At 37.6% G+C, this 14,435-nt stretch overlaps 1 protein-coding gene and 1 long non-coding RNA gene across 5 annotated transcripts in view; both read left to right on the top strand.

Moving 5' to 3' along the window:
* Galk2 (galactokinase 2) overlaps nucleotides 1–14,435 on the top strand; it is a 123,427-nt gene that overhangs the window by 64,737 nt on the left and 44,255 nt on the right. For 3 of the 4 annotated variants that reach the window (XM_040275606.2, XM_040275608.2, XM_005316548.5), the window contains one exon: nucleotides 13,735–13,833. The exons of the other annotated variant lie outside the window; for it this stretch is intronic. In XM_040275606.2, the coding sequence (XP_040131540.1) occupies nucleotides 13,735–13,833 (99 nt within the window). The remainder of the gene's footprint in view (nucleotides 1–13,734; nucleotides 13,834–14,435) is intronic. 4 annotated transcript variants of the gene reach the window in all.
* LOC144377744 (uncharacterized) lies at nucleotides 4,566–12,498 on the top strand. Its single transcript, XR_013438787.1, has 2 exons — nucleotides 4,566–8,526; nucleotides 10,113–12,498. It is a non-coding gene; the product is annotated as an uncharacterized LOC144377744 (long non-coding RNA).

Below are 14,435 nucleotides of genomic sequence, written 5' to 3'. Positions count from 1 at the left end.
CTCTGTTTGAGAATCCCAGTGATCTCACTGCTTGACAAATTAGCCCTTTTCATTTGTGGACCACTATAGTCATTAGAAAGATTTTTCTTTAAATATTTAATCAAAATTTTTTTCTTTCTACCTAAATTCCCGTTTTTTTTTTTCTTTTGATATTGACCCTTTAGAGTTTGAGGGATCCTCTCCTGACTCCTCTTATTCTTTTTTTTAGGTCACACATCCACTGTTTTTTCAGCCATTTCTTATGAATTATGGTTACCAAATCTCTTCATCATTTTTATTCTTTCTTCTTAAAAAGTATTCTTGTTTATCATTGCTTCTCTTAACTATTTTATTTAATGCCTGTTTTGTCTCATTTTTTCTTTTACTTATGTCAACTGCTTATTTGTTTACTTTAACTAAAGTCTAAGATCCTATAATTGAGAATATATATTCAATAAAGTAAAAAACTTAGAATAAGTAGTAAGCCAGGGTAAAATAAAGAGGAATACAAACACATTAACTGTTAATTTCTTGATACAATTGTTTTGTTTAATTCTATTTACTAAAACTCCTAGAAGACAAGGTGAAAAGAGAAAATGCAAAGTTGGAGGAATCATTCAGATTTTTTAGAAGAGGCAATATCCTTAGGTGTGCTAAATTTTAAAAGGCATTTCTCACATGAATTCTTTAGAGCATACAAAACACAATTGTCTTAGTATAACTTATCCCTAAGAGTAGAGTGATAAGTTGTTGGAATGACAGAGTGCCCAAGGACCGGGTAATTTATTAATAAAAGAGGTTTATTTAGCTAACAGTTCTGGAATCGGAGAAGTTCAAGATTGACTAGCTTTCTCTGGGGTGGGCCTCATGCTGTATCAAAACTTGGTGGGTGGCATCACAAAGGAGACCAAACTCCTGTGATATATATCCCATTCCCACAAGGAAAGCCTTAATCTGCTCAGAATGGTAGATCCCTCATGATTCCAAGTGCCTCTCAAAGGTCTTACCACTTCTCAGTACCTTTACACTAGAGAACCAAGCTTCACTATGAGTTTTGGTAGGGACAAGTCATATTAAAACCTTAGTAATAATGAAAATGACCTCTGTAGCAGTCTGAAAAAAATACAAAAGTGGTATTCATATAACTATTTCTTATAGTGATGTTTAGTAGATACTCTTGGCATAACATTTGAACATAGACCAGTCAAATTAATTTATTTTGTGTAATAGTCTTTGAACACCCTTAGCATTTCCTTATCCAAAAGATTCTTCCTACTTTGTGTCAAAGTCTATTTTTTATTTTTTTATTGGTTGTTCACAACATTACAAAGCTCTTGACATATCATATTTCATACATTAGATTGAAGTGGGTTATGAACTCCCAGTTTTTACTCCATATGCAGATTGCAGAATCACATTGGTTACACATCCACATTTTTACATAATGCCCTATTAGTAACTGTTGTATTCTGCTACCTTTCCTATCCCCTACTATCCCCCCTCCCCTCCCCTCCCATCTTCTCTCTCTACTCCATCTACTGTAATTCATTTCTCTCCTTATTTATTTTCCCATTCCCTTCACAACCTCTTATATGTAATTTTGTATAGCAATGAGGGTCTCCCTTCATTTCCATGCAATTTCCCTTTTCTCTCCCTTTCCCTCCCATCTCATGTCTCTGTTTAAAGTTAATCTTTTTTTTTTCCTGCTCTTCCTCCCTACTCTGTTCATAGTTGCTCTCATTATATCAAAGAAGACATTTGGTATTTGTTTTTTAGGGATTGGCTAGCTTCACTAAGCATAATCTGCTCTAGTGCCATCCATTTCCCTGCAAATTCCATGATTTTGTCATTTTTTAGTGCTGCGTAATATTCCATAATGTATAAATGCCACATTTTTTTTATCCATTCATCTATTGAAGGGCATCTGGGTTGGTTCCACAGTCTAGCTATTGTGAATTGTGCTACTATGAACATCGATGTGGCAGTATCCCTGTAGCATGCTCTTTTAAGTCTTCAGGGAATAGTCCAAGAAGGGCAATAGCAGGGTCAAATGGTGGTTCCATTCCCAGCTTTCCCAGGAATCTCCAAACTGCTTTCCAAATTGGCTGCACCAATTTGCAGTCCCACCAGCAATGCACAAGTGTACCCTTTTCTCCACATCCTCGCCAGCACTTGTTGTTGTTTGACTTCATAGTGGCTGCCAGTCTTACTGGAGTGAGATGGTATCTTAGGGTGGTTTTGATTTGCATTTCTTTGACTGCTAGAGATGGAGAGCATTTTTCATGTACTTGTTGATTGATTATATATCCTCCTCTGAGAAGTGTCTGTTCAGGTCCTTGGCCCATTTGTTGATTGGGTTATTTGTTATCTTATTGTCTAATTTTTTGAGTTCTTTGTATACTCTGGATATTAGGGCTCTTTCTGAAGTGTGAGGAGTAAAAATTTGTTCCCAGGATGTAGGCTCCCTATTTACCTCTCTTATTGTTTCTCTTGCTGAGAAAAAAGTTTTTAGTTTAAGTAAGTCCCATTTGTTGATTCTTGTTATTAACTCTTGTGCTATGGGTGTCCTATTAAGGAATTTGGAGCCCTACCCCACAATATGTAGATCAGAGCCAACTTTTTCTTCTATCAGACGCAGAGTCTCTGATTTGATATCAAGCTCCTCGATCCATTTTGAGTTAACTTTTGTGCATGGCGAGAGAAGGGGATTCAGTTTCGTTTTGTTGCATATGGATTTCCAGTTTTCCCAGCACCATTTGTTGAAGATGCTATCCTTCCTCCATTGTATGCTTTTAGCCCCTTTATCAAATATAAGATAGTTGTAACTTTGTGGATTAGTCTCTGTGTCCTCTATTCTATACCATTGGTCCACCCGCCGGTTTTGGTACCAATACCATGCTGTTTTTGTCACTATTGCTCTGTAATATAGTTTGAAATCTGGTATCGCTATACCGCCTGATTCACACTTCCTGCTTAGAATTGCTTTTGCTATTCTGGGTCTTTTATTTTTCCATATGAATTTCATGATTGCTTTGTCTATTTCTACAAGAAATGCCGTTGGGATTTTGATTGGCATTGCATTAAACCTATAGAGAACTTTTGGTAATATCGCCACTTTGATAATGTTAGTTCTGCCTATCCATGAACAGGGTATATTTTTCCATCTTCTAAGATCTTCTTCTACTTCTCTCTTTAGGGTTCTGTAGTTTTCATTATATAAATCTTTCACCTCTTTTGTTAGGTTGATTCCCAAGTGTTTTATTTTTTTGGAGGATATTGTGAATGGAGTATTTTTCCTCATTTCCGTTTCAGAAGTTTTGTCGCTGATATACAAAAATGCCTTTGATTTATGCGTGTTGATTTTATATCCTGCCACTTTGCTGAATTCATTTATTAGTTCTAGTAGTTTCTTTGTAGACTCTTTTGGGTCTTCTAGGCATAGAATCATGTCATCTGCAAATAGTGATAATTTAAGTTCTTCTTTTCCTATTTTTATGCCTAATAGTGATAATTTAAGTTCTTCTTTTCCTATTTTTATGCCTTTAATTTCTTTCGTCTGTCTAATTGCTCTGGCCAGTGTTTCGAGAACTATATTGAATAGAAGTGGTGATAGAGGGCATCCCTGTCTTGTTCCAGATTTTAGAGGGAATGCCTTCAACTTTTGTCCATTCAGAATGATGCTAGCCTGAGGTTTAGCATAGATAGCTTTTACAATGTCGAGGTAAGTTCCTGTTATCCCTAGTTTTTCAAGTGTTTTGAACATAAAGGGATGCTGTACTTTGTCGAATGCTTTCTTTGCGTCTATTGAGATGATCATATGGTTCTTATCTTTAAGTCTATTGATGTGGTGAATAACATTTATTGATTTCCGTATATTGAACCATCCTTGCATCCCAGGGATGAATCCTACTTGATCATGGTGCACAATTTTTTTGATGTGTTTTTGTATTCGATTCGCCAGAATTTTATTGAGGATTTTTGCATCTAGGTTCATTAGAGATATTGGTCTGTAGTTTTCTTTCTTTGAGGTATCTTTGTCTGGTTTCGGAATCAGGGTGATGTTGGCCTCATAGAATGAATTTGGAAGAGCTCCCTCTTTTTCTATTTCCTGAAATAACTTGAAAAGTATTGGTATTAATTCTTCTTTAAAGGTTTTGTAAAACTCCGCTGTATACCCATCCGGTCCTGGGCTTTTCTTGGTTGGTAGTCTTTTGATGGCTTCTTCAATTTCATCCTTTGATATTGGTCTGTTCAAATTGTGTGTATCCTCCTGACTCCGTCTGGGCAAATCATATGACTTAAGAAATTTATCGATGTCTTCACTATCTTCTATTTTATTGGAATATAGGTTTTCAAAATAATTTCTAATTGTCTTCCGTATTTCTGTAGCATCTGTTGTGATATTGCCTTTTTCATCCTGTATGTTAGTAATTTGAGTTCTCTCTCTTCTTCTCTTCATTAGCATGGCTAAAGGTCTATCAATCTTATTTATTTTTTCGAAGAACCAACTTTTAGTTTTGTTAATTTTTTCAGTAGTTTCTTTTGTTTCAATTTCATTGATTTCCGCTCTGATTTTAATTATTTCTTGCCTTCTGCTACATTTGCTGTTGTTTTGCTCTTCCTTTTCTAGGGCTTTGAGATGAAGTGTGAGCTCATTTATTTGTTGTTTTTTTCTTTTTTTGAGGAATGACCACCAGGCGATGAATTTTCCTCTTAAAACTGCTTTCATTGTGTCCCATAGATTCCGATATGTTGTGTCTGTATTTTCATTTATCTCTAAGAATTTTTTGATTTCCTCCTTTATGTCTTCTGTAACCCATTGATCATTCAGTAACATATTGTTCGTTTTCCATGTGATGTAGGATTTTTCCTTCCTTCTTTTATCATTGATTTCCAGTTTCATTCCATTATGATCAGATAAAATGCATGGTATTATCTCCACCCCTTTATATTTACTGAGGGTTGCCTTATGGCATCATATATGGTCTATTTTTGAGAAGGATCCATGTGCTGCTGAGAAAAAAGTATATTCATTTGATGATGGTTGATATATTCTATATATGTCAGTTAAGTCTAGGTTATTGATTGTGGTATTGAGTTCTATAGTTTCTTTATTCAACTTTTGCTTGGAGGATCTGTGCAATGGTGAGAGAGGTGTGTTGAAGTCACCCATAATTATTGTGTTGTGGTCTATTTGATTCTTGAACTTGAGGATAATTTGTTTTATGTATGTTGCAGCACCATTATTTGGTGCATAAATATTGATAATTGTTATGTCTTGTTGGTGAATGGTTCCTTTTAACAGTATATAATGTCCTTCTTTATCCCTTTTGATTAACTTAGTCTTGAAGTCGATTTTATTCAATATGAGGATGGCCACCCCTGCTTGCTTACGAGGACTGTGTGCGTGATATATTTTTTCCCATCCTTTCACCTTCAGCCTGTGTATGTCTTTTCCAATCAGATGTGTCTCCTGGAGGCAGCATATTGTTGGATTTGTTTTTTTAATCCATGATACCAGCCTATGTCGCTTTATTGGAGAGTTTAAGCCATTAACATTCAGAGTTACTATTGATATATGGTTTGTACTTCCAGCCATGCTTGATTATTTATCCTTTTTTCTAAAAATTTAGTTTGTTTCTCCATGATTATCTTTCCCCTTGCCCTCTGTCTTTACCGAGGCACTTCCCACTGATGGTTTTGGTTATTGTTTTTCATTTCTTCCTCGTGTAGTGTTTTGCTCAAAATGCATTGCAGTGCTGGTTTTCTGGCTGCAAATTCTTTTAACTTTTGTTTATCATGAAAGATTTTTATTTCGTTGTCATACCTGAAGCTTAATTTTGCTGGATACAGAATTCTTGGTTGGCATCCATTGTCTTTCAGTGTTTGAAATATATTGTTCCATGACCTTCTTGCTTTCAGTGTCTTTGATAAAAAAATCTGTTGTTAACCTTATTGGTTTACCCCTGAAAGTAATCTGTCTCCTTTCTCTTGTAGCTTTTAATATTTTCTCTTTGTTAAGTATATTGGATATCTTCATAACAATGTGTCTTGGCGTTGGTCTACTGTGATTTTGTTTGCTCGGTGTCCTGTATGCATCTTCAATTTGTATATCTGTTTCCTTTTTTATTTCTGGAAAGTTTTCTGTAATTATTTCATTCAGCAGGTTACTCCTTCCCTTGGTTTGAATCTCTGTACCTTCTTCTATCCCGATGACTCGCAAGTTTGGTTTTTTTATGTTATCCCATAACTCTTGGATGTTTTTCTCGTGATTTTTTACCAGCCTTTCTGAGTTGGCTAGACTCTTTTCAAGATGATATATTTTGTCTTCATTATCTGACGTTCTGGCTTCTACTTGCTCCACTCTGTTAGTGATACTCTCAATTGAGTTTTTAATTTGGTTTATCGTTTCCTTCATTTCTAGAATTATTGTTTGATTATTTTTTATAATCTCTATCTCCTGATAAAGATGCTTAACTTCTTCTTTTATCTGTTTATGTAATTCATTCTCAATGTGTTCTTTCGCTGCTTGAATTTGCTGTCTTGTATCCTGTTTAAGGTTCCATTCCATCTGTCTAAGGTATTCCTTGAGTTCTTTGTATGATCATTTTTCTGATGACTCTAGGTCCTCCTGAGTATTTAGGCTGTCCTGCATTGTTTGTACTCCTTTTCTTCCTTGCTTTTTGAAGCTGCTCATGTTACTTCTTGTTCTGTTTGACTGCTGAGTTACTGTTTACTCCTATAAATTTATTTGATGCTTGGGAGGAAAGGTATTAGAAGGGAAGGGAAGAAGTCACTAAAGAGGATGAGAGTAAGCAGGTAGAATTCAAGGAAGGGGGGATAAGAAAATTGAAAAGAAATGAAAAGACAAAAGAAGAAAAAAAGTACGAAATAAAAAAAGAAAAAAAAATTTTAAAAAATAATAATAAAAAAATTAAAATTAAAATTAGAAGAAAAAAATTTTAAAAAAATTGTAAAAAAAATTAAAAAAACAACAAGAAAGAAAAATGAAAATGAAAGAAAAAACCCAAATCAAAAAAAAGAGAAACGAAAAAAGAAAGAAAAAAAAAAACTAATAAATGCAGTCTTAGAGTTTGATTAACTTCTCTTCCAGTAGGTGGCGCTGTGCCCACCAGGCCAAGTTTCTCCTGTCAATACGTGGGAACCAATCACTGTGCAGCAGCTCCTCCTCCCAGACTGGGCGAGTCTCCAATCCTGAGTACCTAGGGCCTCCTCTTGTGTCTAGTCACTCCCCCACTTTTCCTCTAGCCAGGCCCCTCTCACGGGTGCCCCTCACCACAATACTGGCTACACGCCAGGTCTGCTGCTCCCAGGAGCCCTGTTTTCATGGACGATTGGGCACACTCTCCCTGTTTGCCATTCCCTCAGACCCTAAGTTTTGTAGAGCTTGGGGCTGAGAATCCTCAGCGAATTTTACTTGCCCTTCGGTAGCCAGGCCCCCGGTAGCTGGTGCAAGAGACCTCAGCTGTCAGCTCTGGTGGGAGCGGTAGTTCCACGCTGTGGGTCCCGCGCCACGTCTGATTCCCTCGGTCTGGGGGAGCTGGGAGGGGCCCTTATGGGAGAGCTGGGAGGGGCCCTTAATGTTTCCCCGATGTGTGGAGAGGGAATACTAGGGAATTACACACCTGTAGCCGCAGGTTTCAATGAAGTTATCTCCTCCGCCGCAGTCTGATGACGTCAGTTCTCTGCCATGGTGGTATGTCTTGCAAATGGCGACAGTTGCTTTCCCTTTGCCGGGTGACCAATGCAACGGGTTTTGGTCCTTACTGTCTCTCCCAAGCCCCGTTTCAAACCTGTGGCCTCTACCTGTGAAGGCTCCGTAGGCATTTACCTCCGTGGGATCAGAGGCGCTGACCAGTTGTTTCAGCCGGCTGGATTAGTGCTGAGTCACAGCTGTTTGTCTGTGGGAAGCAGGCGAACGGGAGCTTGAATTCAGCCGATCCGGGCTCAGTGTGTGTTCTGAGAGGCCCAGACTGTTCGCCCCAGATCCACGTCAGCTCAGCATTGCCTAGTGATCCTGTGCTGGAGGTCGCGACTCCCAACTCCGCAGAATGGGTAGAAATGCAAACAAGGAGGGCCTTGGAATGCACAGTTGCAAGGCCGTTTGCTACCCCCGCCCCCGATTTTCGGCCCGCACTCCCCTCCCCCAGTCCGCTTGGGCCTGTGTCAAAGTCTATTATTTGACTGTTACTTACAAAGAATACTTAGGTGAACCTGAGGATGGTATTATGTATTTGGTTGATTCAAGTGATGATTCAGAGTAGTTATTTTTTCTCTTTATTTTGTGTCTCTGTATGTTTTATCAGATCCCTATTAGGAAAATTATCAAGTGTTATTTCTAATAATTATTTTTATGCTGGAGGAGAAACAGTAATTGATTAGTGAATATCCCTTCTTTTCCTTGTCTTCTCCTATAGGGTCCAGATTGGTTTACTATCCAAATTCCTGCAGTTTGATTTTCAAGGGTGAGGCAGACCTGTGATCTTCAAAGCACAGTATGAAGAACACTTCCCTGGAAGTGAGAGGGTACTATATGGGAAGGGACATGCAGTTCCAAGACACATTTTCCAAACCACAGAGATTGTAGGCCTGCCACCCATCCACTGTTATCATCATTATTTAGCGTTTTTGGAAGGTCAGAGCCAAAATAAGCAATCTGCCTGCCAAGAAAGCGACACCAAAGTTACCACAGGCGTTGGAGGCCCCATTCATATTTAGTAGCAGTGACTTGTGTCATATTCTTGTCTGATTCCATCAGTCTGGCCAGGCATCTGCCTCCTGCTGTCTTTCCACAACTTTTTTTTTGGCATTTCTCTTTTCCATCTTCCCAATAATAGCTACCCTGTTGTGTGTTTGCTGCCTCCCCACTTCCCACTTTTTTTTTTCCTTTTAGAATTTAAACAATGAAGGGGAATAAATTAACTGTGCTAGTGAGAGATAAATAAGGAAGGAAGCTTTTTTTTGGGTTCCTGGCTCACCCCCCACCCCAAATCCCTCTACTCTTAGGGATAAGTTATAGTATTGTACTTGAAAGCATAGAGCCAAGAATCTTAGTTCAAATCTTGACCCTAATGAATGATCTTCCTTAACCTCTCTTTTCCTCATTATAAAATCCATTTAGTAATAGGAATTTCTCTCATGGATTTGAAAAGAGATGGTACATGAAAAATGCTTAGAATGGTGACTGGGTCAACATATAAACTGCCACCATTATCAGGCCACTGAAGTCATACCAAGATATTAGCCTCATATTGAGATCACTGGGATGTGGGACAATGAAGAACACTGGGCTATTTGGAGTGACTTGTTTGGGATTGTGTTTGGGATGGATAATAGGAAATATGAACAAGTTATGAATTCTTCTGAGTTTCATCTGTTTGCATCAGAAATGTAAGAAAATTATAATATTCTTCTTTCTTAAAAAAATTAAAACAGATTTACCTCCCCCTCCTCCTTTGAAAAAACCACTTATTTTAATCAACTTTTTTGTCACTGTGACCAAAAGTTTATTTGAGCTTCACAGTTTAAGAGGTCTCATTGTACACATGGTCAACTCTATTGCTCTGGGCCTGAGGTGAGGCAGAACATCATGGTAGAAAGGTGTGGTGGAGGAAAGTGGCTCAGAACATGACAATCAAGAAGGAGAGAGAGAGAGAGAGAGAGAGAGAGAGAGAGAGAGAGAGAGAGAGAGAGAGAGAGAGAGAGAGTTAGTTCTGCTTACTAGGTACAAAATATAAACCCCAAAGGCACACCCCCTATCTCCTCTGGCCACACCCTACCTGCTTATAGTTACCACCTAGTTAATACATGTCAGTGGGTTAATCCACTGATTAGATTAAGGCTCTCATAACCCAATCATTTCACCTCTGAAAATTTTTGTATTGTCTTACATATGAGCTTTTGGGGGACACTTTACATCTAAACCATAATATTACTCAGAGGATTAAACTGGCCCCATTAATCATCTTCAGTAGCTTTAAGTGATGCCTGTGAATTAATGTAAGGTTACTCCTAACTGTCCAGAGGGCAAAAGTTAAAATAGGTACTGCTTATGGAGCACAAATGTTGGTTATTTCTCAGACAGTCAAATTTTCTTCCCTGTTGATTCTCAGACATCAGCATTTTGAAGGAGGGATAGAGAGTCAAATGCTTCAGTCTCTTCAGGTGAGTGGGTATAAGAGCAGAAGAAATTAGGTTGGTGGAAGGGGAGTTAAGCCCTCTGGTTAGAGCTGGAGGGTTTTCAGGTTGTGTGTGTTTGGGAGGTGGGAAGAGGTGGGAAAGTCTCAGGATTCCTCATCCATCAGGTGCAAAGATGACTGAATCCTTTGCCAAAAAGAATTTGGTCTCTGAAAACATTTTGGTATTTCTGTGGTTAGCTTCCATTAGACTTCTTTTGCATACATTGTGTTAATGTTTTGACAAATCCTTATTCTTATGAAGATTTTGCACAATTTAAGTAGGTGTGGAGTGTAGATTTAGTGCCTTTGCAAGTCACTCTGAGTATAATTCCTGGAGAATATTTTATGGTTCTATTTCTAGTGTCCCAAAAGACTACAAAGGCGTGGTTAGGCTCACATGCCTCCTTCGTATCATCCAGAATGACAGGCATTCTCTGCTTCCATTTACAACGTGGTGATGTTAATTAAGGTCCCTCCATTAATGATTCTCTGAGTTCAGGTCATACCCTCAGTGGCTTAGAATCTGGGCCTATCTAATTGTTGATTACTGTCCAAAGTGAGCAAGTGTTTTCCTTAAATAGAATTTGAGATTAAAAAAAAAGTTGTTTCTAGTTTCTTCATATCTCTTGACCATTTAGGATTTGACCTTTCTGCTTTAGCACTGGGGTGAAGGGTGAGGGCATTGGGAAAGCTGGCAAGTGAGCTAGCATTTGAATTTTTCATCATAGGCATGTTTTGCTTAGTGAACTAAGGGACTTAAAGGATTTGCCTCAATTGGACCAAAATGCTTTAAGTAGGATACAAATTTCCTGTTTACCTCAGGCTTTATTACTTCTGTTGTTGAATTGACTTTTGTGGTGGAATCCAGAATCTTTTAAATTCTATTCTGTCCTAAACACTTAAAAAATGGACTTCTATTCCACTCTAGTACATTTGGCTTGAGATTTAGCTACTTTCTTGCCTAAATCAAATGATTTCTTATTCATTTGTAAAATTAACAAAGTTAAAAATTGAATAGTGATTCAGAGCACTGTGAGTTACTCTTATTTAAAGTTGTTTTATTTAATTCTTTGGATTATTACAATAATTCCATGGCTGGTAAGGTGATATTTTTCTCTATATTACAAATAGCAGGTAGTATAGCATAATGATTAAGAGTATGAGTGCTGGAGTTAGATAATTTGAGTTTGAATTTTAGCTGTAGTAATTCCTAGCCTAGTCTCAGCTAATAAACCTACCTATTTTCCGTGTCTATAAAATGGGTACCCATTTTATATGGCTGTATGAGAAGTAAATAATTCAGGCAAACACATGAAATAGTACCTATCATATATTAAGTGCTCAGTAAGTCTTATTATAATTAATATTATTGTTATTGGTAGAAAATATACAAAGAAATGCAAACTCAAAAAAGTGGAGCAATCTATCTAAGGTCATAACAGTAAACAGGAAAGTTAAGGCATAAACTGAGATTGGGAGACTTCTGACACTGGTTTTACATCTAAATTCTGTACACATTCTGGGAGGCTATAATTGGGGTCATCCTATCTTTCATCTTTTAACTTCTTTATCTTAATTTTCTTTGTGTTCTCCCCATTTATACCTGTTGGATATTGTCTGTCCAGTTATGGGATTGATTTCTTAGAATTCAGCAGTAGAGGGTCCCGCATTGTGGCTCAGTAGTAGAGTGCTTGCCTAGCATGTGTAAGGCACTGGGTTCAATCCCCGGCACCACATAAAAATAAAAACAAATAAAATAAAGGTATTGTGTTCATCTATAACTAAAATAATAATAATAATAGTAATAAAGAATTCAGCAGAGGAGTTAACAGTAGGTGCAAGGATATCCCCTGATCTCCCTCTGAATTCTGCCCCGATAGTTTTGAGAAATCAACATCTTATTTCTATTAAAGCATGTAATTATTTTCATACATTGAGAGATTTTTTTTTAAAAAAAAGTAATTAATAAATATAAACTTCTCAATTCTCTAATTTCTTTCTTCTTAAGAGGGAGAATATTTAAATTTTGGTGAATCTCATTTGTTGTTTCATATCCCTTTGAGATAGTGGGAAAATGGGTTATATTAATTCCTTTTGGGGAAAAGTAATTGAAGTTCAATGTGAAAAGAATACAGGGATTAGAGTCACACAGATGAAGTTCAGATCTGGTTCCTCTTTGTCTATTATATGTCTCTAAACTGTCCTCATCTGTGTAAGGGTGATAAGCAGAGTGTTGTTTGGGGGTTTAAAGGAAGTTTTTAGCATACTTGACATATACCTGGCACTTAGTAACTAGGGCTATTATTACTGTTGAGGAAAAGATTACTTTTTTTTTTTTTTTAACCAGGGATTGAATCTAGGAGCACTTAATCACTGAATCCTTTTTACTTTTTTATTTTGAGACAGGGTTTCTCTAAATTGCTTAGGGCCTTGCTAAATTGCTGAGGTTGGCCTTGAACTTGCAATCCTCCTTTATTAGCCTTTGAAGTTGCTGGGATTACAGACATGTACCATGCCTAGCAGGAGGTGACTTTTCATACTGGCTCAGAGTTATAGTTAGGTGGGTATCCAGTTCTCACTGAATGCTGCATGCACTGCTTAATATGGATATGTTTTCTCTACATTTTAAATCTAAGTTTTGATATTTAGGTTATTTTGAATGTGCCCCTTGTGGGTAGGTCACTGGCTCTGTGGGTCAGCAGGCCATGTGCAATGCCCCTTACGTCAAAATTCCAAGTTTACTTCATGTCACAAGACAGAGTTAATGAATCCGCATGACAAACAAGGAATATGATACTTGCAGAATCTGTCAGATGATGTTTGGATAGCTATTCTCAGAAAATTAAAGTAGCAGGTGTTTACCTAGTATTTACTACATACTTGGCATTGTGTGAATTAGGTGATACAAAAGGTACTTTATCTGTCTTTCACAAGACTCAGAATTTTCTGTGGAAAGCAGATGTAATAGAAATGTAACACATTTAAAAAATAACAATAAATACTGTAATCCAATCAAGAGCACTCTGGAGCAGGTGTTGCATGGGCTCTCATAGCCTAGTAGATAGAGTCAAGTAAACCTACATTTAAAGAGTGGTTCAAAAAATGATGATAGAGTTATTATAAATAGGGAATGAAGAGGAAGGGTTATTTGGTATGTGTAAATGTGGGTGGTGGTGTCAGTTCCAGAGGGAGATGATGTTTGAGTAGTTGATTAAGGGGATAGAGGAGGATTGAATGAGGAGGACAAAAAAAAAATCATGCTTATAAAGACACGGAGAGGTGTAAGAGCCTGGTAGTAAGGAAGAACAGCATTTGTTCCATATTTTTGGTAGCTGGAGCTTAGGGTTATGGGGAATAGTGGCAGGAGAGTGAGCTGGAGAAATGAGCAAGGGTTAAGTCATTAAAGACCAGACTGAGAAGTATGAGCATTAAAATGTTGGCAAGCCAGCAGGCAAGCACTGCAGTGTTAGTGTTTCAGGATGGTCTGCAATGAGAAACGAATGAGAAAGGGATCTGACTAGACTTATAGTGTAAATCAGTTCTTTTACTTTTCCAGGTGGAACTTGCAGAAATCTGTGCCAAGAGTGAGCGTTATATTGGCACTGAAGGAGGAGGCATGGACCAGTCCATATCATTTCTTGCAGAAGAAGGAACTGTAGGTAGCATTGAGCTATTTGGAAATATCAACAGGGGAAAATTCGAAGGAGAGGAAGGCCTTGAGCTTCCCAGCATGCTTGGTTATGAGCAACTTTTTCTATTAGACTATATTATAAAATGTTCTTTCCCAACTGCTTTATATCAGTGGTTAATTTACTCTGTTGCATGTGGATAGTCTCTATCTCTCCTCCAGAATCATATCTCAAGTCAATTTTTTACTTGTGGTTTGTTCCCCTCTGCCATGTCTTCATTATTAAGATGAGATTTCTCAACTCCTACTTATTGAGATCTCCTTTCCTGCTCCTGTCCTAAGTCACTTTATCTCATGGCATTTGCATAATCTCATGTTGGCTTTAAACCCAAATTAGTTCTCTTACCACATGTATTTACAACTCCTCTTTTTTTAATTTACTCTTTGGTATCATTTTTCTCTGTCAACATTTTTGGGGTTTCAGTGGTGGGAAAAGAATGTTGACAGTAAGCCAAGAATGAATTCCTTAGCTGGATACTACTTCCCCCTGCCCATCAACTCCTTTAGGCAAGACAGAGGTTTTGGTTGTTACCCATAAACTGCCCATTACCAAAATAGAAGCAGACATT

This window comes from Ictidomys tridecemlineatus, chromosome 5 (genome assembly GCF_052094955.1).
Source record: "Ictidomys tridecemlineatus isolate mIctTri1 chromosome 5, mIctTri1.hap1, whole genome shotgun sequence".
In the NCBI taxonomy this organism is placed as follows: Eukaryota; Metazoa; Chordata; class Mammalia; order Rodentia; family Sciuridae; genus Ictidomys; species Ictidomys tridecemlineatus.
The sequence above is the reverse complement of the archived record's forward strand: the minus strand, read 5'-3'. Positions and strand labels throughout refer to the sequence as shown.